The 27,332-nt window shown below is 39.4% G+C and overlaps 1 protein-coding gene across 1 annotated transcript; it reads left to right on the forward strand.

Moving 5' to 3' along the window:
* Positions 1-26,971, forward strand: si:dkey-11f4.7 (piezo-type mechanosensitive ion channel component 2). Its single transcript, XM_053316881.1, has 56 exons — positions 1-64; positions 1,289-1,384; positions 3,182-3,283; positions 3,373-3,418; positions 3,765-3,924; positions 4,016-4,229; positions 4,394-4,607; positions 5,161-5,338; positions 5,960-6,058; positions 6,170-6,211; positions 6,365-6,497; positions 6,767-6,921; positions 7,784-8,050; positions 8,484-8,592; positions 8,781-8,902; positions 9,366-9,425; positions 10,475-10,623; positions 10,727-10,891; positions 11,231-11,272; positions 11,525-11,557; positions 11,841-11,953; positions 12,572-12,753; positions 12,975-13,151; positions 13,320-13,484; positions 13,928-14,128; positions 14,211-14,415; positions 14,723-14,824; positions 14,910-15,075; positions 16,171-16,414; positions 16,520-16,616; positions 17,224-17,383; positions 17,635-17,724; positions 17,828-17,916; positions 18,209-18,274; positions 18,405-18,517; positions 18,641-18,761; positions 19,189-19,263; positions 19,463-19,629; positions 19,882-20,081; positions 20,250-20,411; positions 20,838-21,185; positions 21,294-21,552; positions 21,826-22,014; positions 22,169-22,373; positions 22,482-22,614; positions 22,767-22,914; positions 23,008-23,222; positions 23,527-23,685; positions 23,763-23,910; positions 24,380-24,568; positions 24,831-24,923; positions 25,327-25,496; positions 25,729-25,845; positions 26,119-26,198; positions 26,386-26,608; positions 26,716-26,971. The coding sequence occupies exons 1-56, from the start codon at positions 1-3 to the stop codon at positions 26,969-26,971; spliced, it is 8,277 nt and encodes a 2,758-aa protein (XP_053172856.1).
* The last annotated feature ends 361 nt before the right edge of the window (positions 26,972-27,332 follow it).

Below are 27,332 nucleotides of genomic sequence, written 5' to 3' on the forward strand. Positions count from 1 at the left end.
ATGGCGGGGGATCTCCTGGTTGGGATGCTCTATAACTTATTACTGCCATTGCTCCTGTTGGCTGGTGAGTTGATATCTGTTTAATCATTTTATTCATACACATTTTTGCGTATAGGATAGACATTTCTGCAGTTTTCTTCACTATGGATGTGAAAGCTCATATTACGCTTAGATAAAATATACAAATGGTATTTCTGCAGCAGTTTGAGATCTTAATATGTCAGAGTTGAAATCAGAGTAGGTGATGTGTTGCTGATGTTTTCTTATAGGTGGCTCAGTGAAGATGCTGTGCATGAAAAAGTGCTACTGAATCAAATTTCCTTTCTATTGTACATTTTGTGTACAGTGTAATTAAGGGTTTTATAAAAAGGTAAAAACTGCTTAAGTTCAGGAAGAAATAAATCAGACAAACTAGTTGATCTGCTTCTATTCACTCCTTAAATACTTCATGTGTAATGTTAAAATGTTGTTTTAGTATTTAATTGTTATTTGATGAGATGGGTTATTGTTGTCCCGCTAGACGTGCGCTTACTATTGCAGACAACTGTCCTTTAACCCAATAGTACAGAGAAAATGCACAATGCTGATTCAATCTCAATGATTATTAAGGTGTTCTATTAAAAGTCATCATATCTTATGATACATGAGCTATAGAGATGTGTTTTTAAAGGATAAGTTAACATTTTTTTCAAGTGTTTTAGAAGTGTTAAAAGATTGCTTTTCCTGTTATGTAATTGTTATGAGACCCTAAAATGTGTTATAAATTGCTGCTGTGATGCCGCCGTGATGAATGAATAGGTATACTATATATAACATTTTCCTTTTTCTTCAGTTACTCACCATATAGACAGATATGAGGTTTCCTGATAGTTTATCTGAAGTTCAGCGGTTTCTTCATCACAAAACACAAGTTGTGCCGCCGAGCATCTCACACATTATTTCTAATTCTAGTCAACATCTTAAAGTTTTTAAAAGTAACTAAATATAGACCTAATTACAGAAATGTATAAGACATCTGCCATTTGATGTCATAGTCCAGTTACAGAAAAAATGATGTCACTGATTTGGTTCAAGGAATGAAGCTCTACTTGTTTAATGTGGTGTCTAACATTAAAATACAATGTAAAAAAACCCCACAGTGGAGGACTTTCAAAGATTTCAATTATAGAATCAGAATAGGTTTTAAAAAAGCTAGCAGAATATATCCTGGTCTGATTTTTGTGGACAGCTGAGTTCATTAGAAAATCAATCAATCAGACTTGTGTGTGTTCTCTCCTCTACACATCAGCTTCCTCATTCCGCTACAATGGTCTATCACTGGTGTATTTCCTGTTTCTGCTCACCTTGCCACTGCTGCCGAACCCCAGTCTGGCCACCATGAGAGGTGAGACTGGCTCCAGAAACAAATCAGACTTTTGATTTCAATCATTTTCCACATTCTTGATTAGACTTAGATTGTAAGAGAAAATCTCAAAGTGTAAAGCTTTAAATGCTGAGCTTGAAGTTAGTCTCTGTTCCTCCCTCAATTTCATGTATATATATATATTATTTTTCATCTGCATGTGTTTTCATGCACGGGTTACTGACCTATGTCCATAAAAACACATTCAAATATCAGAATAATTTGGCAGCTTAGTTAAATTGTTGCATATTTAAGACAAAATTCAGCACAATTGATGCAAATAAACTTTCCATCAAAGTTTAGTGTGAAGAAATTATTATTATCATTATTAGTAGTAGTATTACTATACTGAGTATGACTAAAAGTGTGTGTATGTGTGAGCATCCATGTGTGTGAGTGCCTTCACTGTATTGATCACTGCATTCTGATGAATTAAAGTATCAGCACCCCTCCCTCAAAAGTACTTTGTAAAAGGGGATGCGGTTGGGACGGTCAAATCAATTATACATAGCCTGGTAATTACAGTGAGGAATTAAAACATGTGATGTCAGCATTCTGATGGCATTTTTTATCTTTCTTCCACTTCCCATCCCGCCATCTAAAAATTGTTTGCCTTTCAGCCGGTATTTGAAAGCTTCATAGATCCCTAATATGATCTGCTTGGGCTAAGTGGTGTGTGCGTGCGTGTGTGTGTGTGTGTGTGTGTGTGTGTGTGTGTGTGTGTGTGTGTGCATTTGGTTCACAGGTTTTTGTGCGTCCACCTATACTTGTGTGTATGTGTTGTTATTATTGGCCTTTTATTGGCAGAGAGGTTTAAGTGAAATGAAGCTTTTAGTAAAAATCCACACCACATTTGCTGGCTCAGCTGATGTTGAGCCACATCAGCTATTAATGCTTTATATCTACAACTGTTTGATTGCAAGCATCAAACTCTAAAGACTAAAAAAACTAATTGGTGCATTTTTTTTTGAAAGTGACCAATTTTAAGCATACGATTCTTATTTTTAATGAAATATAATAAATGTGTGCCATAGAGAAATTGTGATTTTTCAGAGTTTTGCTTCTGCTCAGACACACACTGATAGGTATGGCAAGTTATTTTGGCTGGTTTGTGTATTAAGTCCTTCTCAAGTTAACTACTGGCTAATCTCAAACTAGTGATTCTCTAAATCAGGTGTCACCATTAAAGCCAAATGAATGTCTTTTTTTTGTTCATTATCTTTTTTACCTTTATTGATCTGTAAAAGTGCTCACATAGACAGAACCACTTCAATTAAAAATACTGCTGTTACGACAATAATATTGGACTGAAAAATGTCTTGAAAAGAAGCGCAGGCCCATCAATTATTGAGTGTGTGTGTACAATATCAGATCTATGCCAAATGACACACACACAGTGGTATGTTTGGTTTTTGTAAGATTATAAAAGTGAAATGAAGTAGAATGGGAAAATAAAGTGTGAGCAAACACAGTGTGGCAAATAATGCAAAAATAATTTCCTAAAATCCAATCCAGTTTGTGCAATCTGAAATAGAAAAAAATAAACATGCTGAAGAGTGATTAATCTTCCATATAACTTCGATATATTTTATTTTTATATTTTATTTTATGACATTTTTCTGCCTTTGTTATTTTCTGCATAGTAAAAGAGGATGACAGTTACTGTTAATCCCAACAATGTTCAGTATATTTGTTATAAATTACATGACTTTGAAATTGGTTTGTTCACTTTTCCTTTTGTTACCTCCTGGTTCCGCTCACTTTTTTTGCTTTCTTCAGGTAAAACAGGTCAGTTCCTGCGAGTGGTCGTCTGCACTAGTCTGATTTTTCTGTCTCTGCAGTGCTTCATGCAGATCCCCTTCACCTACATCCCTCCACATGGTAAAAACAAATACGTTACACTTAGGGGAATAAAGACCTTTTTTTGGAAAATAACATAACATACAATTAACCGTACACTTTTTTAACAGGTAGAGGCCCCTGGGAAGATTTCCTCTATCACGTGGGTATTGTGAGGTGCGTTTACATTTTACTTAAATATTGTCAAGGAACTTATCAGTGGTCACGCATTTTTATATCCCATAAGTTTGAGTCATATCGTCTTTTAATTACTGTAGACCATTTTCCGAGTCATACCATGAGTAGCTTATAGTCTAGTTCATTTGAGTGAAGTACGAAAATCACCTCATTGAGGAGTGAAACTTGACGTTGAGATTTGTCACCAATAACATTTAACCTGTTTTATTTTTGGTTACATGCCAAAGCAGAACAGATAATGTAATGCTTCCAAAAAATAAAGGCAACTGAATATGAATTACCTCGTAAGAGATCAAACCTATAGTAATTGCTTGTGTGTTTCCAGATTCAGCTTGGTAGATCCGGGGAATATTGTGCGCCTCTTGGCCCCAGATGTGGGCCTCTGCTTCTCTGTCCTATTTGTAGTGAGGCTGTGCAAAAAGCTAGTGCGCCCTGTGCCCCAAGTCAACCTCCATGAAAACGGAATCCCGCCCTCTGACCCTGAGGTAATGATGAACACATTCATCAACTTCTACAAATTACTTTACATGAAATATGCATAGTGATATCCATCTGATTGCTTTGTGTGTCTGGCAGGAAGTGGAAACCTCTGACACAGAGTCTGAGGGAGGAAGTGAGAGTGAGGGCTCGTCCTTTGACAGCTCGGATGAGAGCACAGTACCGATTCAGACGGGTCCGCCCCAGTTTGTTCAGAAGCTGATAGTGTTTGCAGCCGGAATGAGGCTGCTGCTGTCAGCAATCATGAACACAGCAGGGAAAGTGGTGGTGACTATACTGCTGGGTCTGGCAGGTACAATACAGCAGCTGGTGTGTGTGTGCAGGTTTAATATAGTTTTACAATGTCCATAAATACAGTGTAATTCACATTATTTTCCTCTTGTCTTGTCATACTTTGTTTTTATGTGTGTGTGTGTGTGTGTGTGTGTGTGTGTGTGTGTGTGTGTGAGTGTCCAGGAATCACACTGCCCTCTCTCACCTCGGCCGTGTATTTCGGTGCATTTCTTGGACTGGTATGGTGGTGGGTGTTCAGCCGCTCAATCAGCCTGCTCCTCTTCAGCTCCCTGTGTGTGATGATGGCCATCTACAGCGGAGGACACCTGCTGGCACTGTACCTCTACCAGCTGCCCCTATCTCAGCAGCTTGTGCCACCAAAGGATGTCTACGCCAGGTACAGAAGTGGTAAAAAAAATAGACTTAGACTGAAATATTGGACTGATCTGGTGCTTTTATTAAATATATCAATAATTTCATGTTAGTTACTAATCTTACAAATCAAAAACTATGAATGCAAGCAGAAATTTAAAATAAATAAATAAAATAAAATAAATATTTTCATGCATATTGAGTAGAATCAGGTCTCAAATTCATCAATTTTGAATCTGCTTCTTGCACTGAAAAATAAACAATCTTTGGATTTTGGATTATACACAATGAAAAATGAACTGAAAGAATCCAGTTTTGGCTCCGCAACTTTAGAACTGTGGTAAATGTATATGTGAATGTACCACACCAGCCTGAAGAGTAATACAGAAATACTAGATGTTTTCATTTGTTCTGAATATATCTTAACATGCCTCAGCTATGGCTTAAATGTTTATATTTACGTCTCACTTTATAAGACAAGCTGAGAAAAGGCACATATTTTTGCCAGAAAAAAAGAAAAAAGTTTTCACCTTGCTCTCCTTCTTCATCACATGCTCCTTCCTCTCTACCTGTCCCAGACTGTTTGGTATGACAGGAGTAATCAGAACCAACAGCTCAGACCCGTACACTCTTCGTCTGCATCCACATGTCATCTGGCCGGACTTCATCAACCCTCTGGTCCTGCTGCTGCTGTATTACACACTGGTGGCTCTGCTGCACAAATGGGTTCATATGACAGAGGAGGTTTGTAAGTGTGTATGTGGGGCAGGGTTACTTTTTAAAATCAGAAGTTAAAGTGGCTATCAACAATGTCTTTATAATAATCTATTAAACAACAATGTTTAATGATAGAGCAGGCAGTTGTTTCAACTGATGAAGTTGTGAAAAACCCACTGTACCCTACCTGTCCAGCATCAAACAGCAAACAGACTCTCTTATCGACTATCTTTTGAACATAAAGGTAGAGCTAGAGAGCCAGATATTTCCCTCAGGAGTTGAAATAGACCACAGACCTACAGCAGAGTGAATATTAGACTTACATTCATCAGATAACCAAAGACAGGAATCCAAATTAAAGATAATTTTGCTCTGTAACTGCCAGATGTGTACCTGAGTAACTGTTTACTAAATATCGAACACATCAACTTAAAATGTAATGACATTGTATTTGTGCTCACAACTTGTATCTGCTGCCCCCAAGTGGGCAAAAACTCAATTATTACTGCTTTTAATACTGTCACCACCACCTCCTTCCTTGGGGCAAATGCATATGTGTGTAATTTGTATGCACAAACATGCAACCCTATTAAACTTTGTACATTATTTGTTTGATATTAATTTCCATAACAAGCTTTTAACAGCTTCTGTGTTTCTCAGGATACTGTTGATGGTGAGGAGTGTGAGAGTTTAATAGAAAGTCCAGATGATCCCCTGAGCTTCTCCAGAGTCATGTACATTTCAGGGGATAAGCAGGAGGTAACCTATGACAACAATGACATTTTTCATATTATCACTGCTAACCCATTTCAAGCTGTCATCTTGCACTATTTCAGTCAAGTCCCAACAGAAGATTTTCTCTTTTTTCAGCTTTTGAGCAGCACAGATGATGAAACCTATCTACCTGATGAAGTAAGCCATTTTAACTTTAATGATAATTAAGGTTGACGGTAATATACATTCTGGGAGTAACTCTTAGACACTTTTTTACTCCCCCCCCCCCATCTACTTGAATAAATATATGTCTGATCTACACTTTCAGCATGATGTGCTCTCTTTCCTCAGCCTATGATCTTAATGACGAGCATTTCCTGGCAAGACGTCCATAGAAATGATCTGGGATCTCTGTTAGGAGGGGCAGGGTACACAAACTGTTACTCTCCACCACAGTATGAAGGCAAAGACTCACCATCATATGGTAATCACACTCAAAATATCTAAGAACATGGCCTTTGCAGTTACAGCAACTACAGCTTTACTGCTTCTGATTTTTCTTATGTGTGTAGTCTTGTGTAGTTGTCCCTAGATACATTGTGTCACTACTGAAAATATGCCAAATTATTGTCTCTTGCAAATCTTTAGGTATTGTAGGGCTGTATTTGGTTTGTCCACTGTAGTTTTTTAGTGCCAGGGCTTAATGTAATTAACAGTTTATTTTAATTCCATTTTGCTTCTTCCTTCTACTAGAGACAGAAAGTGAGGATGAAATGGAAGAGAGGAGTGAGGAGGTCCCGAAGACTCCGACAGAAACCTCGCCTCCCCCCTCAGGCCCAAGTGGTCTGGTCATCTTTGGACGACTGGTGCAAAAACACAGCTATGTCAGCGCTCTTATCATCATGATGGTAAACTACATACTAATACTGATTTTATAAAAGCTTTGTGTTTGTGAATATCATGAAGGTGCACTGGAGAAAATTATATCTAAAAAGGGTTGGTGTGTTATGAGTGCTGTGTAAGCAGTCAGAGAAGATAACCTGAAAGATTAGTTTTAGTTGATGGATGATAACATTTATCAGAAACTATTTTAATCATTATTGAGTCATTATTCAAGTAAAAAATTACATACATGTGATTTCAACTTCTCAAATGGGACGTCCCAAGTCATATGATAGTTATAGATACACTTAATATCTTTGGATTTGGACTGTTGGTCATGTAAAGGGAATCTCTTGAAAGGCATAGAACTCTGTGAAATTATTAAGCTAACTTTAAAGCTAAGTGAAATCTTCCTTTTTTCAGTTTTCATAGGCATAATAAATGTTTCACAAACTGAAAGTGCGTTTAAACGACTGTTAGGTATTTTGCTTCAATGTTTAACACATTTTCAAAAGTGTACGTGGTGCAAAATTGGAGATTAATCCACTAAACATCAGCGTTGATAGAGGACAGTTAAACTAACTAGGCAACAGGTAAATTTAGCATAGTCTAACCATAGCCATGGTAGCTAATTAGCATGAATTATGCTGTCAAACCAAATAGCTATGAGTTACAATTACAACGTTATAAATAGCTACCTGCGCATGACATTATCATTGCTGTTTGGTGCTTTAGCCAACCAAAATACACCAAATATTTGAAGACTGGTAGGAAACAGCACAATAATAATGTTAGTACTTTAGTAAATTTGTACATTTCAGTCATGTCAACCTATAGCAGTTAACTGACCATTGGCTGGTTGGTCACTTTATCAACCCATGTTTTTAGGTGTGGAGTATCACCTACAATAACTGGCTGACATTTGCCTTGCTGGTGTGGTCGTGTATCATCTGGATGATGCGGGACCGGCGCCGGTATGCTATGATGTCAGCCCCGTTCCTGGCCATCTACGGCACGGTGCTGCTGGTGTTGGGCTTCCTGAGCGGGCTGAGACTGAGCCGGGCCGAGCTGTACCCCGGCCTGCCCCCGGCTGTGATAATAGACTTCGACCTGAACAGCTACCACCCTGCGCCCTGCATCCACCTGGGGGCAAAGGTAAGGAGGAGGGAGGGTAATATCTTCCTATTTGATTTTAGTACAATTACAATGATAGACTCCCCTTCACCCTTATCCCCATCCTCACTGCCCCAAACATATAGCTACAGTACCAGTCAAAAGTTTAAAGTCAAAACTTTCTCATTGATCTGAATGGGAAAGTGTGTCCAAACTTTTGACTGGTGCTGTACATCAACCTCAAACAACCCTTGTGTCTGCAAAAAAACAAAACAAACATTATAATAATTAGCCAAATTACATATATCTTATAGGGCATTCATAAGATGAAATATCCAATGGTTAAGTAACTAATAACTACATGAATATTAGTATGACACTTAGGTTCACTTATTAAGTGAACAGGTTAACTTAATTTTGCTTGCTAGATTATATTGAATTGATTGTATTTTTTTCTCTTTCTGATATGCCGCAGGTTTTCTACAGCTTCAGCTTTTGGTTGGTGTTTCGTCAGCAGCTGAAGGAGAGACAGGAGGAGCAGAACTTGAAGGAGGAATCTCTGGTTGAAGTCAAAGTTATGCAACGTAATTTATTTTTGTATTGCTTTTATAATGATGCATGCTAAACAAAAATGTATCCTTGCTCTCCCTCTTCCCCTTAGTCTTCTCCTTCATAATATCTTTCCTTCCTTTGATTCTTTTGGGTTTGTTCTTATCTTCTCTCGCCCTTCTCCTCCTCCTCATACTTCTCTTCTTTGTTTCCTCCATGTTAGAGGAAGAAAACCAGCCATCACCTATAGTAGCAATGCTGATCTCAGGAGTGAAGGGGACACTGGTGAAATACTGGATCCTCTTCTGCTGCTCCATGTTCTTCATCATCAGCTTCTCTGGAAAGGTAGCGACAGACAGCACCTTAAAAACTTATCATGGTCATTACCTAGAGTACCAGTCAAAAGTTTGGACACACTTTCTCATTGATGGGAATGGGAAAGTGTGTCCAAACTTTTGAGTACTGTATTTTTGTCAGACTTTTCCAACATTGCTGCTTTGTGTCTGATTTTGGAGAAAATGCATGTATGCATCAGTAATGAGGTTTCAATGCTAAGTCAGCAAACTACAATTCTGTTTACCGTAATGGATATAGTATATATAAACTATATGTTTAAATGACTCTGCTGAGGGCTTCAGGGCACATCATCTTTCACCATATTCTCACCTTTTTAAAAGTAAAAATATGAATATGAATATCTTTGGCTTGTGGACAAAACAAGACACCTTGGGCTTTGGGAAACTGCAATCAACCATAAAAATGATTATTTATTGGGCCGTACAAATTTACCTAATCTTGTCTTGATCAGGTGGTTGTCTACAAGATCCTCTACATTGTCCTCTTCCTCTTCTGCGTTGTCCTTTACCAGGTAAGGGATTTTTCTACGATTGATTTCAGTGATCTGGCTAGTTGTAGATTTAGTCTGTGTGCATTATGAAATGATGTAACTGATGGACGAGTAGCACTCAAGTTATTCAGCTTCTCCAGTGAAGCAATAACCTCTAGATGACAGTATGTGTCATCTTGTATATGAACTATGTTCTTTATGTTAAATGGCTTCTTGATATGAATATTGTCTATTATGCAGACTATATATGTGAAGTAGAGTCGATGTACACACAGCAGGGTTGAAAAATGATGGAAATGTGATAATGAGATTGCAAGGGTCAATAAGTGGAGAGACAATCCGCTTTTATTGTTGAGACATTGCCTAATGCAAAACTATAGTTACCGGTTCATCTTATACCATAATGTGTAAACGCCTAAATCACCATAAGTAATTTATTCTGTTGTTGTCTGCGCATAAAAAGGTTCAAAACACATCCAGCTTGTATATAAACCTCGACAACACACATACACACACACACACACACACACACACACACACACACACACACACACAGCCACACTCAGATGGCCTACCCATCACTGATAGATACTATTTTGCTGTTAAAAGTATTGATTATGAATCATAAGCACCTACAAAAACATTTTTGCTTCTGTTTTGCGGGTTTTCCTCTGCCATCTTATGTTTCTGCTGACCTTTTACAATCACAACATGCACTTACAGGCAGACTTAATGGCTTCGGAGGTGACGTAAGACAAAACAACATTATTTGTCTGTTTAGACAGCATCAGCAACATTGTGTTGTTTGTTTTACACACAGGAGTGTGTGATAGAAGGAGTGAAGGTAACACTCTCGATATTAATCATAAAAAGTATCTTATTTAACAATCAGGGCAAACTCAAACACTGTCAAATTCATAAGCTGTGTTTTATTGATTATTTAGCACATTGGTAGAATCACTGCCGAGACAAATTTTACTTCAATGCCTGCCGCTCCAATATTAATGTCAAGATCTGTAGCTTGATAAAAAAAGATACGGTATCTTTCTGTGTGTTTTCTCACCGTTCAGGTCCGTTATGATGTGTGGCGTCGGGTCTTAAAAACATTCTGGGCGGTGGTGGTCGGTTACTCAATGGTGGTGTTGATATTCATCTACCTCTATCAGTTCAGAAGTGTGTCTGGGCTGTTCAGACAGATCATGGGCATGTCAGAGGAAGGGTGAGTAGGACTGTGTGTGTTCTTTTACTCATCTAATTAATACTTTTTGCTCATTTTGAAGCAGGAAAATTCTGATGGTGAATTCTTCTGTCTGACTCTCCAGTCTTCGTGATCTGGGTTTGGAGCGATATGACACGGTTGAGCTGTTTGCTCGCATCCTGCTTCCTGCTGTGTTTCTGTTGGCTTGTATTCTCCAGCTACATTACTTCAACTCAGACTTCCTGACTCTCACTGACCTGGATAATGTACCTGTCAGGGAGAACTCTAGGTGAGACAGCAAGAATGCATGCAGGAAAGGAAAAGAAACAAATGTGTAATGAAATGATTCACTTATACTATGTTAAAATAGTAGCTCTAATTGAGTACACTTCTTAATCAAAACATGTACATAGAGGGAAAAAATCATTACTGCTTCTCTATTTTTATACTTGTGTCATATAAACCAGTGCAGTGCACATTTTTTCGGTTGAAGTGCCATTTTTAATTGGATGCTAAACAGTTATTTTCTCTGGTTATTGTATATGCTTTATAAATTCTAGTTGAATGATGAACAAAGTGTATATCCCTTGTTGTGTCAGTTGTCTAATCTGTAATTTTCTCCACCCAGAGAGGAAGAAATCAGAAGTTCAGTCAACGTGATATCTGAGAAGTAAGAGCCATGTGTTAATGTTTTGTCATCTTTGTGTACTGCTCTGTTTATACAGTACACTCTTCATGATTAACTGTCTCACACTGTTGATTTATTCCCAGTTGACATAACTTGACGTGTTTAAACCAGAAAGGGATTCCTCACACAGTGTAAATATATTGCCCGTGTGTCTTAAAAGGAATACAATAAGTGCTGTTTTAGTTTGTCAGTGTACATTTCAGTAATACCCTTCCTCTTTATTTGAATCCCCAGCATTAAAGAAAACATTGAAAAGCTCCAGAAAAGGTGAGACTCCTGTTTGACTCTTATCCTTGTTCTCTACTATAATTAATCAGCATTTGTGTTTATATACTGTTTCATGCTTATTTGGAATATAATTCATGTATTTAGAAATAAAGACGAGTAATAGGTTTTTGAGCACTCAAGGGTAGCATTTCAATTTAAATCAACCATTGTGTACATACAGGTAAAACATGATTTTGAACCCACTTAGTCTTCTGGTTTTCTGATAAGTAACTAAAAAGTATCTAATAAGTATCTATAAAAAATGCTTCATGTGTTCCTGCAGACTTCTGAAGGAGCAGATTGGGAGTGCGAAAAGCAAAGAGACTCTGGACAGCATCACATTGCAGACCCCCTCAGAGAACGGAGCTGAGGAGAAAGAGGAGACAACAGGAGAGGGTAACTGCAGCTCAGGGAAATGCCTCTGCTCTCTCTTTGTTGGGTCAATTACAAGCGAGAGAAATAATTGATATGCCATTATATAATAATGAGTTCTCTTGCAACAAGAGCATGCTCTTTATACAAGTATTTTAGTCATACACTGGCTCCAAATATAGCTTGTCCTATGAGTACTGATGATGAATTGTATGTAGTAATTTGCTGTTTTGACAATCGAACCTGCGTACCACAGATTAAATTGTTAGGCTTGGTATGAAGCAGAGATCTTTCCTTGCTTCCCAGACAATTTGACTCTGCAACTGTACATCTTTTTGGCAGTTCAACCTTTTTCTACTTTTTAATGACAGTAATTTGTGCAAATGCTGTATTTGGTAAACAGGTTTGGACTCTGAACACATGAAATCACGTGAAACAGAAAACACAGTGAATATAGATATAGATATAGTTTATTATTCCTGTTTTTTAACATAATTTCCCCAGTTTTGGGTTGTTTTCCAGTTACACAGGTATTGCAACATATCATAGTGGATCATCCTGCCATTAAAAATCTGTATCAGCCATATAGGAGCTATATCTAATGCTGTTTTCCACTGACCTTAATTTCATTCTTCCTCCCAGAAACCACCAGTCAGACCAGCAGTCGTGAGGACAAATGGGTTTTGATTGTGGACCGGGCAAGCCTGCTGCTCATTCAGGCTCTGTCAGGACTCCACAAACTCCAGGAGCTGATCTGGAGACTGCTGGAGCTCCACAGCCTCAAATTAGTGTCTACTGGCATCATCTGGGTGTCACTACAAGAGGTGGGATGTTATTGGTTTTCTCAGTGCTGATTTGATGGTTATTAAAATAGTTTATTTAATTTCAGAAAGTAAAACCAACCCATAGAAGACATCATTTGCAGCTGTTAATGATTCGGTTGATGTATTTCTGGGGAAAGAATTAATCTAATTTATTGGTATTTTGCTCAGATCAAGTATTATATTCAAGGTTCATACATATATTTAAGTTTCCATTTTCACAGGTATCTCTGATGAACTTGCTTTTCCTGGTTCTGTGGGTGTTTGCACTCCCGTTTCCACGGTTACGACCTATGGCATCCAGTATCTCTGCTGTGTGGGCCTGCGTCATGGTGGTGTGCAAGATGTTTTACCAGCTCAAAGTCATCAAACCCCTCGATTACTCCTCCAACTGCACTGCTGTAAGTTTTTGTGTGTGTTTGTAACAGTTATCTTGCCTTGGAGTTTGAATTCGGGCAATCAAATTATAAGCTGTCTTTTGTCATGTACTCCAAGTATCATCGTTCAGACTTAGACACAAGCTTGATACATATTTTCTCACTTACACATGTTTGTCTTTTGTATCTCAGGGCTTGGTACCTTCCAACAGCTCGGACCTGGATGATGGAGTGGAGATAAGGGGGAACATGATAGAGCTGCTCAGAAGGTCTATTCTCTATGTCGAGCCTGTGGACCCCATCTACTGGTGTGGAGCGCTGCTCAAGTGTGAGGGCAAGATCCTCCCCTGTCTCAGGGTAAGATAAAACCTAGGCCAAAGTTACAGTCATGGAAAATGTATAGCTTTCAAATATCATCACACTTTTGTGTTCAATTATACAATCAAGTAACAGCTTTGGGCTTTAACATACTCATCTTTACTAGAGGATCAACAAGGACAAATTTCCCCTTGGGGACAAATAAAGTGATTTGAATTGAATTGAAACTGTGGTTAGTATGACTGGAGAAAGTGGACTCTGGCACAAAAAGATCAGATTTCAGATATAATTATACATATGACATGATTGTTAACTTCATTTTTAATTAAAGAGACACACATGGTGTTCATCTACGAGTTTAGGTTAGTTTTTGAAAACATCCAATACTTTCCAATATTTGCAAAAAGTCTCAAATTAAAACATTTCCAACATTTTCCCCTAATCTTACTTTTGGATTGTGTACTGTGTATTCTGTGTTGTAGAATCATCTGATGGTATTGGGGCTGCTGGTGTTCGAGGCGACTATCCATCGCCACCAGCTCTTCTTCCGTCTCCGTAACAACCTGAAGGCCCCGCATTTCAGCATCATCTTCCAAGGTATCACTCGGCAGCACCTGGATCACGGCATCCTGCCCTGCATCAAATACTTCATCAACTTCTGCTTCTACAAATTTGGGCTTGAGGTACATTTTAGCTGCATATTTAACATCTGTTCACTGTTTAATGTATCTGATATCTTAACATAAATCCACATTTTCCTCCTAGATGAGTTTAATTGTGGCCGTCAACGTGATTGGTCAGAGGATGGATTTCTATGCCCTGCTCCATTCCTGCGCCTTATTGGCTGTCCTGTCACGACGACGCAGGAAAGCTATCGGGGAGGTGTGGCCTAAATACTGCTGCTTCACAGCTGGGCTCATGGTGTTGCAGTACCTTCTCTGCATCGGCATCCCTCCTGCTTTCTGTGTTGGTATGAATCTCTGAAACTATCATTTACATCCAGTACAAGAAAACTTGTTTTATTTTTTTCTGTGTGGTAAGGTAGCATGAAAGATATCAAACTCAACAAAGCTAAAAAAAAGAAAGATTTTCACTTCAGACCCGGGCTGCAACAATTAATCTGTCACATATGTTTTCAGTTATTCAGTTAATCAAAGGTTAAATTGATCCGTTGATAAATACCAGAAAAGTATTTTTTAAAATGCCAAGATGATGTTACCAGATTGTTTGTTTTTGCTTGATAAATTACTTTAATGATGATTCTATTCACTTGCCAGATTACCCCTGGAGGACCACTGTTCAACCTTTGACCTCAAATGTCATTAAGTGGTTTTACCTTCCCGACTTCGCCATGAAACCCAACCCTTCATTCATATTCTGTGAGTTCCTCTCCTCTCCTCTCCTCTCCTCTCCTCTCCTCTCCTCAGATTTTGACTTCCCCTCTCTCTCTCCTGCTCTCTGCAGACGACCACCTCCTGTTGCTCTGCTCCTCTCTGCAGTGGCAGGTGTTTGAGGAGGAGAACCGAGCAGCAGTGCGACTACTGGCCGGAGACAACGTTGAGATCAGCCGCAGTCTGGATCCTTGCTCCTTCAACCAGTTCATACCTGTCAGCAACTTTCTTCACTGCAGGTCAGGAATATCCACCCTGCTCTTCAGATCTTACATTTTACTTTTTTATATTCTACATTTTATAGAGAAGTAAAAGGAAACACAGACCGGGGGAGCCTTTTTCTGAAATCAAGTTCTTGGATGTTTTTAAAATAAGAGTAGATGTCTATTTAAAAATGTAATGTCTATGTTATCTATACCATCAAAAAATATGATGCTTGATTTATTTTCTCCTCACCATGAAGTTGACTCATTCATATCTAAATGAATACTGTGGATAAGAACAGGAAACAGCCTGAACTCAATAATCCAGCACTTAGTTAATCTCTTTAAACAGCTTCCTGTCTTGTAGGTTATGATCTGCCGGTGGAGAATTGGGAGTCCATCACGCTGGTTTGTGATTGTTTTAGGAGCATTACGGGGGTTGAATTAGATTATTAATTTATACGTGTTACGTGCAAATTCATGAAAGCTATTCTGGTAAACTGAAATTGCTGGATAAGCACTCCCAGACGTCTTCCATTTAGAGTATAGATCATAGACCAGTGCCTTCATTTTATGGGCTTCATTTCACTGTCTCAGTTCTGACATCTCGCTGCTGACAGAATATATTTTAACTCAATAAACAAAAATTTCCTTATGGAACATTTTGGCATCAGTCAAAATAAATGAAATGGTTGATGAAGTTGGTGGATGTTGTATGTTTGATTGTCTAAAGTTAAACTAGTTTTTAAATTTGAAATGGACTGAGGATGATGTAATTTCAAACCCATGAAATCCATCAACACATACAGCACTTGATATAAGTGGGATTTGATGTTTTGAGATATGTGTACTGTAACAATCTCATTACAAAGTAGTGCTGAAGGCAATTAGTCGATTGACTTGTAAAACTTTTGATAATCTCTCATGTCATTTATGAAGCACAAACCGTTACTTTGTTTTACAGCATTTGCTTTTCTCTGTCTCCCCCAAAAAATGTCTCTGTCTTTTCCCTTAAATACAGAGAAAGAGTGTTGAGAGAGTTGTTGGTGTAGTTCTTGGAAGCTGTAAATCTCTGCTTCTTGTATATTTTTCACAGTAGTGCAAGAAATCACTTTTCAATGTTTTTTTCAGGTGCTACCTTGACATGGTGAAGGTATTTGTATTCAGCTATTTCTTCTGGCTGGTACTCTGCCTCATCTTCATCACCGGCACCACAAGGATCAATATCTTCTGTCTAGGCTACCTGGTGGCCTGTTTCTACTTCATGTTGTTTGGAGGCAGTGTGCTGATGCAGCCTGTCAGATACATACTGCGACTGTGGGACTGGCTCATCGGCTACACCTGCTTTGTGATCGCCATGAAGAACCTGTTGTCTGTGAGTTACTGCAGCACAGCAGCTTATACTATCGATTATTGCCTTATTTTTAATGTAATGCTTCCTCTGGTCTCTTTCTGTCATTTCTTTCTTCTTCTGTGTTAGCTCGGTTCTTGTGCCTACCTGGACAGCCTGCTGAAGAACGGCTGCTGGTTAATTCAGGCCTTCAGCATGTTCTGCACCATCAAAGGCTACGATGTCCGTAAGTGTCTGTAACAAGATAATGTAACTGACACCTTCATTCTTTGGTTTGTAGTGTATGTGTGTGTTATAGAAGGATATTAAAAGAAAAAATGCATGTTATGATACTGTGAAGCCATTATGTATAATTTGTAAACCCCTTAATAAATGGTGACTTGGTACTTGCCTGATTATATCAAAACTGCCGCTGTCTTATATTGCTTTCAAATAATATACATTATATCCATTGTATATGCTAGTTTAGCACCATGTCCTGTCACAGTATATTCTGTCATACATGAAACATGTTGGAAGTAGTCATCCATATAAAAAGTTTTCACAATTTACATTTTACAACCTGAGTTTCAGTTTGGGGGTGATTATATATTGATATTTGTATAAGATGTAATCTTATAGCTGTGATTAAGGTTAGAGAAAGCTTCACATTTTGTTGATAATAATATTAAATGTGAGGTTAGTGCCCTGGTTCATGATGGACTAAAATCAGAATTATTGACTGTAGTAGATACGAACAGGTAACTGGAATAAAATTGAGAATGTATTTATGCCATCTAAGAGTGCTATCAAAGTTACCAGTGAGTTATTCTTTTATCTTCTGTGTGTTACAGCTGATCCTGACGATGAGTGTGAGCTACCAGAGGGCGAGGCTGGCATTGTGTGGGATGCAATTTGTTTCACTGTCCTCTTGGCCCAAAGGAGGGTCTTCCTCAGTTACTACTTCCTCTATGTGGTGTCTGACCTCAAGGCCTCTAAGATATTGGCTTCCAGGTCTGTACTCCTGGTTAGGTGCCTAACATACCTAAAAGCAACAAAAATGAAAGCAAGGGGTAATGATTGTTTTTTTAAGTTGTACTGTCATTTTGTTATAGTAGATAATAATTATCATAAGAGCCCCTAAACAACCTAAACAAAGTCTTAAAGTGCTTCACAGACCACTCAATAAGGAGAATAAAAACACAAGCAGCAGTAAATGACCAGATTAAATTAATCATATTCCTCTACCTCTCTGTTCCTCTAAGGGGCGCTGAGCTGTTTGAGGCAAAAGTGAAGAAGCAGGTTGCAGCCAGACTGGAAATGGAGAAGAAATCTGTGGAGACACTGAAGAAACAGTAAGACACATGTAAACTTCTCACTTTTCAGCCTTCCATTTACCCTCTCTTTAAAGTGGTGAACAGTCAGTACTGTACTTACCTTTGCACTACCTTCCTGCAGGATGGAGAAGATCAAATCTAAACAAAAGGGTCGGCCGGCACCAGCAGACAAACCAGGACTTCCTGCTGATCAGGAGCAGGTGACTCCAGGTAACTCACATGGGTTTATTTTTTGTTCCTGCTGTTAATTAACCAGAAAAGCATGAGCAGGCATTCGCACTTATATAGACACACTCCATTAAAATATTGTTCTTTTGGGTTGGGACAGATCTTCCAGTCCCAGTAGTTGTTATTTGGTCATTGATGATTTGTACTACATCCAAATATATAATGAAGAGTTATGATGTCACTTATTTACACTATGGATCTTATCAATCTTTAACATGTGAAGGGAGAAAATCAGCAAATAGTAGAGACAAATTTACCACACTGTGTTTTCCAGGTGATGATGAGAAGGCAAAGAGGGATGCAGGAAAATGGTGGAAGCCCTGGGTTTCACAGCCTGGAGGTGAGCAGCAACACCACAGAACAGATTAAATAATGATAATTGCTCTATTTTCCTTTAAGTTAATTTCTGGGTTGTTTTCCCAACAAACTGCTCTTGTTTTTTGCTCTATGCAATGCTCTGTTTCACACAGTGGAAAACAACTGTGGCTACCACCTGTTTGAGAGTGACAGTGAGGAGGAAGAAGAGGATGTTATAGAGAAGAAAGAGGAGGAAGAACCACCAAAGAAGAAATCTGCTTTCCAGGTGAGAGCAAATAAACCAACAGATGAAAATCAATTACAAATGAAAAAGGATACATTCACATACTCAAGGATTATAGCTGCTTCATGAAGACTGAGTCGTGTGTCTGTGTCTCCGATATCTCAGTTGGCCTACGATGCTTGGGCCACTAGTTCTAAGTCAGCTCTGAAGGATCTGAAGAAAGAGAAGAAGAAAATAAAGAAAGAGGAGAAGAAGAGAGCAAAGGAAGAGCTGCAGAAACAGCAGGGTGAGAGACCAACACATAACAGGACCTCATCTATCTCTGTAGTGCACCTTAATTGAATCAGGTCACTTTGAATTTGAATGTCAGAGTGGCAAACTATGAAAGACAAGTTTGTTTCATGTAATATTTAATTCCTTAAAATTATATTGGTGTTAATTTAACATTGAGATTCTGAAGTTGGACTTGGTCAATTTTCATTCAGTATTGCAGTTATATTTCTGTATTTCCTGTGTAAAAGTGGACATGAAGGCTTGAGTGGAAAGATCAGATCAACAAAAACATTAGGATTTATCTGTAGCGACATGTTTGGTAAACAGTAGGATATCGAATATGTTCCTAGAGATGAAAACATACCACAAGTTTTATGGAAATGTGACCATTGTGTTTTTGGAGCATGATTGAATTAACAGTAAAATCTTTTTTTTCCCAGGTATTGAGCGAACAGACTCTAGTGAGGATGAACTGGATGAAAGCACCGTGGAGGAGGAGGTAGAGGAGGAAAAAGGTAATAAGACAGTGAGCACCTCAGGTGAAAAACAAAATGAAAGAAGTGAATGCATTACAGCAACAAACCACTCAAAGATGTGAATATAGCTGTAATACAAAGCATCAGCTGTAAAACTGTAAATGAAGAGCAGAAACAACCTGGACTGGACTGATATATTCATACTGGATTCACTTGTATACTCGTCCTTTCCTTCCAGAAAACATTCTGCAGCGACTCATTAACACTGTGAAATTCAGCTGGGTGTTCTTCCAGTCCCTCCTTGATGATCTGACGCAGGGTCTGAACTCATTTTGTGGAGATCACATAGCCATTTCCAAGGTGCTGTGCTTTGAGCGAACTTTACTCAGCCAGCAGCAGAAGAAGGTGGGATACTGTAAACTGTAAATGTATAATATTGTTGGAAACCCTTTATTTCTTTAATGTCAGATTGATGTTTTACATGCTGAATTTGGACACAAATAAATCCAACCTGGTAGTTTTGCTTCACTCACCAGTCAAAAAAACAATGATAATCTATTTAGTGGCTGGTACAATGTGAATATACACTAGTCATGAAAGTTAATTTGTGGAGGTATAGTTTGAACACACACTGTTTTTCGCTCCTTGGCTCTGCAGGGAAAAGAGGTGAGCCAGGAGAGTGTGAAGCAGTTTTATGAAAACTGGATATCCCGTCAGAACACACTGTCATCTCAGGATGACTTAGATGAATCCATGCCCCCTCCCTGCTCACCACCTGCCATCCCCTCCTCAAATGTTGCTTACGCCAAGCTGAAGAATCAAGCGTCCAAAGTGTCCTGGGGCAGCAGCATTTCCAGGTGGGTTACAGAATGCTGAGTCAGTCAAATATTTCCCTCTCTTATGTTTTCATTCTCTTTCCTGTCAGCCAATCATACAGATGCAAACAACATATTCACAGTCTACGTCCTCTTTTACGATCTTGTATACCCTATATCCTCTCTCTCTCTCTCTCCTGCTGACTTCAGCTGTATGACAGACGAGACGATGCTGGGCTCCCGGCAGCCCACCCAGGAGGAGTTGGATGAACCTCCCACTGTGATGTCGGCTGCTGACCAGCTCAGACGGAGACTCCTCAAAACTACCAACTTTGACATGGACTCCTTTGAGTCCGATGAAGTTTTACCAAGGTGAAGGAGAAATTTGTTTATGCACAGACTTGGGCTGTGGGGTTATGAGGGAGTCCTGGATCACCAGCACAAGTAATTGACGTAATTATGTTAATAAGTAAATTAGGTGTATTCTATGATAAATCTAGACTCACGCAAACTTTGCAAGCCCGTCTCTCCTATATTTCTTGCAATTGGGTCATTGGGGCTTGTTTCATTGTTTACTCATTTGATTTTTTTTGGAGAGTAGTGCCTCATTTGGCTCTTTCATTCAAGTTACATATACATAATTTGTGTTATATTGTATGATGTATTTTCGATTTACACAGAATATCACAATTTATACCTTTTTATATTGTAGGGTAATTATGTCTGGTACTTTCAGTGTTTCCTTGATTTTGATTGTTGAAATTAAAGAAATATTTCTGATTCTATTTTTCTCAAAAGCTGTGAGGAAGGCACCCTTCAGACGGAAGAGCCTGAAAAAGAGGAGGAGGAGGAGGAGGAGGAGGAGGAGGAGGAGGACGCAGAGGAGGAAAAGAAACATGAGCAAGAACAAGAGGAGACAGAAGAGAAGGACAAGGAGGAGGAACAAGATGACGATTGTGAGGAGGAGAGGGAAGAGATGGACAAGGAAACACAGTATAGAGAAGAAGAGGAATGTCCTGATTCCCCAAAATGCACCTCTTTGGGTTTCAGGGAAGGTGACAGAGAGAGTCTAGATCTCACAGAATCGCCCCGGCCTCTGAGTCAGGACACAAGAAACCTCACTGCCAGCGAGCTGCTGCTCAACAAGTCAGTAGATGCAGAAAAATGTGTAATTTAAAAAGTGTTGGACAAGATCATTTTCTGTTTGTTCCTCACTGTCTTTTCTTCCCTTCTTTCACTCCATCTTTCCTGCAGTATGTTTGAAAACGACGAGATTGAAGAGTCCGATAAGTTTTTCCTGTTGTTGCCGAGGCCGCTGAAGCTGCTGTTTGCCCTCTACAACACCATGGTATCCAAGTCGGAGATGCTATGCTACTTTGTCATCATCCTCAACCACATCGTGTCGGCTTCATTCCTCTCCCTCATCCTGCCTATCCTCATTTTCCTCTGGGCCATGCTGTCTGTTCCCCGGCCCACCAAACGCTTCTGGATGACCGCCATTATCTACACAGAGGTGTGGTGTGTTAAACATAATCTTCAAGCACGAGGGTTTATTTTCTCCAAATGTCTATTTTTTGGATCACTAGTTCCATATCCAAGTCCAAGTACAGAAAAATACATGAACAGAAATGTGTTTTTTGAGAAACTATCTGATTTTTTATCAATTTTTACACTCAAATAGCAAAACTCTGGTCTATATAATAAGGACTTAAGTTAGCTTCTAATCCTGATTTACTGATAATTATACAGTTTTAACTTTCTTCTCTCTCTCCTCTGTTTCTCTCAGCTGACCGTTGTGGTGAAGTACTTTTTCCAGTTCGGTTTCTTCCCCTGGACATCCTCTGCCTACCGAGGCATCAACGCTGAGCGGCCCTTTGCCCTGCCCAACATCATTGGGGTGGAGAAGAAAGATGGCTATGTCCTCTTTGATCTCATTCAGCTGCTCGCTCTGTTCTTCCACCGCTCTATCCTCAAGGTAGTCATAGAATTTACCATTGAAATGTATCTGCTGCTGAATGTGTTGTAAGAGACTACTAGCCACATTGCCATGGAGATAGTCTTTTTTGTCGATCGTATTTTTCATATATATTTAATTTGGCAAAAATCTAATGTATAATGTGTCCACACAGTGTCACGGATTATGGGACAACAAGGAGGTTGAGATGCCTGATTTCTTCAAGAAGCTGAAGAAGAAGGCAGACAAGAAGAAGATGACAGGAGGAGATAAGATGGGCACTACAGGAAGAGCTCCACGCCGGCTGAGGTTCCTCCCTCTGCAGACCTCCACCACCTCCATGTTCTGTAGACGGAGGAGGGGAGAGTGTGCAGAATCTGGTGAATACATCCGAATCCGCACCTGCAGTTTGTTGTCTTTTTTTCTCATGACAGAGGGACATTAATGACATAATATGACTACGATATCTCTCTTTTTTTCCACTGAAGAGGTGAATCCCAAGAAGCAGAGCAGCAAGAAGAAGAGACAGCACCAGCACAAGGCTCCACTGACCAGAAAGCAGAGGATCAGACAGCAGATGAGAGAGAGGATGCTACAATCCAAAGCTACCATCATAGAAGTGTGCGTTGTTTTCTTTTCTTCTGGGGTTTGTTTATGGTTCAGATATTGTGTCTAGAAGGAGCGACTGTGTTTGTACATTCATTTACATTCACTTATTTTTGTCCATGACTCTGTAACCAGTGCCTCTTTTGGATTCTGCCTCTTTTCTACAGTGCTCTTCACATCTACTTACCCATAAGACAGTTTTTCTATGACATCATCCACCCAGATTACAGTCCCGTGTGTGACGTCTACGCCCTCATGTTTCTCATCGATGTAGTCAACTTCATCGTCACCATATATGGGTACTGGGCTTTTGGGGTAAGACTGTGCAATATTTCTTATAAAACCAAGAATATACACACACATTAATGTTATTACTGTACAGTATATGATGCCGATGTTTGTCTGTAGAAATACTCTGCAGCAGTCGACATCACAGAGTCCCTGTCGGAGGACCAGGTCCCTCAAGCCTTCCTGGTCATGCTGCTCATGCAGTTCGGTACCATGATAGTGGACCGAGCCCTCTACCTGAAGAAGTCCCTGCTGGGAAAGTGTGTTTTCCAAGTGGTCCTGGTGTTCGGCATACACTTTTGGATGTTCTTCATCCTCCCCGGGGTCACCGAGAGGTCATCAACTGGATTTATTCTCCTCATATGTTCAGTTGACTTGTTGAATTCATTCGTCCAAGCTTGTGGAAATCAAAATTCAATCATTCATTAATTTATTTATTTAACCTTGAGACTGAGCACTGTTTACAAGTGTGCAGCGTCACCACATAAACAAATAAAAAAATGTCAGATCTTATGGTATAAATTATGATGGCGTTCAGAATTAAAACTACTTATTGATTATGAAACGCTTTGATCAACTCAAGACAAGATATTTTCATTCATGCCTTCTTCTCTGATCATGTTGATTTTTGCTCTACAGGAGGTTCAACCGGAACCCTATTGCTCAGCTGTGGTACTTTGTAAAGTGTATCTACTTCGGCCTGTCTGCCTACCAGATCAAATGTGGCTACCCAAACCGCATTCTGGGCAACTTCCTCACCAAAAATTACAACTACCTAAACCTCTTCCTCTTCCAAGGGTACGAAAATTATGTCTTGCTACAATAATTACTTACACATTACGCTATATGCAATCAATACACTGTACTTCCTCCAGGTTTCGAATGGTTCCCTTCCTGACGGAGCTGAGGGCGGTGATGGACTGGGTTTGGACCGACACCACTCTGTCTCTGTCCAGTTGGATTTGTGTTGAAGACATTTATGCTAACATATTTATCCTCAAGTGCTGGAGGGAGTCAGAGAAAGTAAGTGTGTGTGCGTTTGTGGGTGGGTATGTTAGTGTGTTGCTCATTATTGATAGACCCCTGTTATTTAAATACCACATGCTCAAACGGATTAAATTTACATTAAAGGTGAAATACGTAAGTAATTCTTTGCCTTAAAACACAGGATTTGTATTTACTGTTGCTTAGATTTCTGTACTCCTATGCTTTGTTTTCATGTGGAAAACGCCCATCCATGTTCTCTCACCATCCCTTATTGACTGATCATTTATCAATCTATAATATGAGCACTTATAGATCAACTGATTTATTACTGATGTTAAGGCACAACAAACAAGTTGAATGCATTGCTCTGATAAGTTATGTCATTATTTCTGAGATTTTATATCCTAAAGACAAAATGAGTGAATTGATATAGAAAATAATAGTTTTACACTGAATAATAATGCGTGTAAAATGAACTACAGTCATTTACTTGTAATTCCTCCAGAAATACCCCCACCATCCAGGGCAGAAGAAGAAGAAGGTTGTGAAATATGGGATGGGAGGCTTCATCATCTTCGCTCTCATCAGCATCATCTGGTTCCCGCTCCTCTTCATGTCGCTTGTCCAATCAGCAGCCGGAGTGACCAATCAGCCCGTGGACGTCTCCATCCAGCTCAGCATCTCAGGATATGAGGTTTTTAAGTGTTTGAGTGCTTGCTTTGTAAAACAATGAAGCTAAGTCGCTGATAATATCCACACAGAGATTCATGTTAGTTTAAGGTGCTTTTTGCTCAAAGTGATACAATAAAGAAATTCAGGTGTGGTGTCTTGAATATTGTCATGATTTATACCAGTGTTTAGGTTTTTATTTGCCCTCCAACTGTGCAGTTGTCAATGTCCTCCTCTGGTGTCGATGTATGTTTTACTCCCCAGTGTGTCTGTGTGTGTTTTCACAGCCTCTGTTCAGCATGAGTGCCCAGGAGCAGAACTTGGTTTCGTACTCAGAAGCTGGATTCAACCAACTGACCAAAGTCTACGCAACATATCCAGTAAGATGCACTTCATTACACTAAACAAATCAAACTGAGACCAACCCTTCTAACCTTTTTATCAAATTTGATTCTATGACCAGAATACATTTAGGAAAACTAACACTGCTGATTCTTGTTCTTTATGCTGTTTAGTGCCTGTATTCATGCACTTACTGAGCATATTCAATTCCTCTGGCGGATTCCTTCCTTTTTTCTGAGGAAGACTGTTCAGTTAATTAAATATATGAACTGTAGGGTAGTACAACTGTTAAATGTATCATGGTAATTGTTTTTAGTATAAGTATACAGTATTTAAATGTGGACGTCATGAGGAGGGATTGCATTGCACTGATGCATTCATATGTGATTGATTTAAAATGTGGCACTCTAAAATACAGAATGGTTTTATTGTGTCTCATAGGGTGCTATGCAGTTCATAATGAACTATCTGGCCGATGACATTGTTGTTGCTAAGATCAAGAGTGATGCCAGCCTGCTTTGGAGCATCAGCCCTGCCAGTCGAGAGGCCATGATACAGGAGCTCAGCAACTCCTCTCACATATACATGACCTTACGCTGGACGCTGCTCAGGTCAGTGGTACTCTAAGACTGCATATGTGTACAAAATCATGTTTTGTGTGTACCTGTATTTGTGGTCATTTATGTACTATAATTAATTATAATATCTTAATTAAGTGTATTCTGCATTTTAGAATACATTTTCATTCAGGTTTAACTTAGAGTACCACTGACACTGAAATGAACACCATCCTCGAGGTCTTGAGCAAACTTTGGCACCTGTGCTTATTCATATCCTCCTCAGGAATGCATCCATATCAATGCATGTGGAGACGATGGGAGAACACACTGTGAAGTTTGAGGACAAGGCCATGATGGAAGGGATCGTCAACATGCTCAAAGGCAACAGCAGTAAACCTGTGTGAGTTGCAGTCAACGCACACAAAGAGCTGTTTTTTAAAGTTGGGTTTTATTCTTAGGTCTTCTTGTTGTAATGCAGTTTCCTTACTACTGACTATCATTAAGATGAACTCATACCTAAAATACTTGAATAAGCATAACTCTACATACATGACTGGGAGTACAGTATGTTAGCAACTATTTCTAAACGCTTTTACCAACGAGACATTCATGTGTACCATCACTGAATATATCTGAATTAAATGGTGTTTAACTATGTTGTTGTGTCTTATAGGATCATTAATTCTCTGCTGCCAAAGTTCATCAGAGGTAACAAAGGACCAGAGTCCAAAATGGCAACCAGGATGAAAGTAGGTTAGTTACTGCAGTGCACAACAAGGGATTCTCTTGTATATCATAACTGCATCATACTGTCTAAGGGACTTCATATTGGCAGTGATGAATCTTCATCTCTTTATGCTCTCTTACTGTTTGGGATTTTACATGTCAGTCCTGTTTAAATTGTGCAGTTTAATTTAACCTGATGCGTGTCCTCCCACAGACCACTCGGACCGTCCAGACCTGGCGCTGTCTTTCTTCAGGCCCATGTCGATCAAACTTCAGCAGGCCAACGGGACGTTGGAGAGGGACGCAGAACAGTGGTGGGTGGTGGAAGAGTGCTCTCCAGTTCTCGTCTCGTCCGAACACAAATGTCACAGCATCGAGATAGTGGTGTTCAATGATAAAGTCAGCCCCTCCAGTGTGGGCTTCCTGGCAGGACACGGGTAAGTAATGAGGTGTCTGTCAGGAAGTTAGTGTGGACTTGAGACCTTCTTTTGAAGTTTAAAATGGCCATTAACACACTGATTTGCACCTGTCCACCCTCTCTCAGCATTGTAGGCCTGTACATGTCAGTGGTGCTGGTCATCGGAAAGTTCGTCAGGGAATTCTTCAACGGGATCTCCAGGTCCATCATGTTTGAGGAGCTGCCGTGTGTAGACCGGGTCCTGAAGCTCTGCACAGACATTTTCGTGGTGCGGGAGACAGGAGAGATGGAGCTGGAGGAGACTCTGTTTGAGAAACTGATCTTCCTCTACAGATCACCAGAGACCATGATCAAGATGACCAGAGAGAAGAAAGACAGCTAAGGTTTTCCAGGGTGTATCGTCTGAACAGTTAGGAGTTAGAGGGACGAGGAGGGAGAGAGGGCACCTGTAGAGGTGAACTTTCAATCAGGATTGATGTTTCTGAGCAAATAACACTTGGTGCAGTAGAGTCAACCATTTTTATTTTAACATGAGTGCAGTTAAATACAAAACAATTTATGTAAAAACTTGTGATTAAAAATGATTTAATTGTAACCAAGGTTTTCAATTGCTTTCTGACCCCGCTGACCTCTGACCTCCATTGCACAGGCCAAAAATTGACTTTTTCTAAATCATTGCTTATTTAAGTGGGCATTCTAATAGTTTTCGTGGTAAAACATTACAAGTGCTCATGCTGACTAAA

Source organism: Scomber japonicus, chromosome 4 (assembly GCF_027409825.1).
Source record: "Scomber japonicus isolate fScoJap1 chromosome 4, fScoJap1.pri, whole genome shotgun sequence".
NCBI lineage: Eukaryota > Metazoa > Chordata > Actinopteri > Scombriformes > Scombridae > Scomber > Scomber japonicus.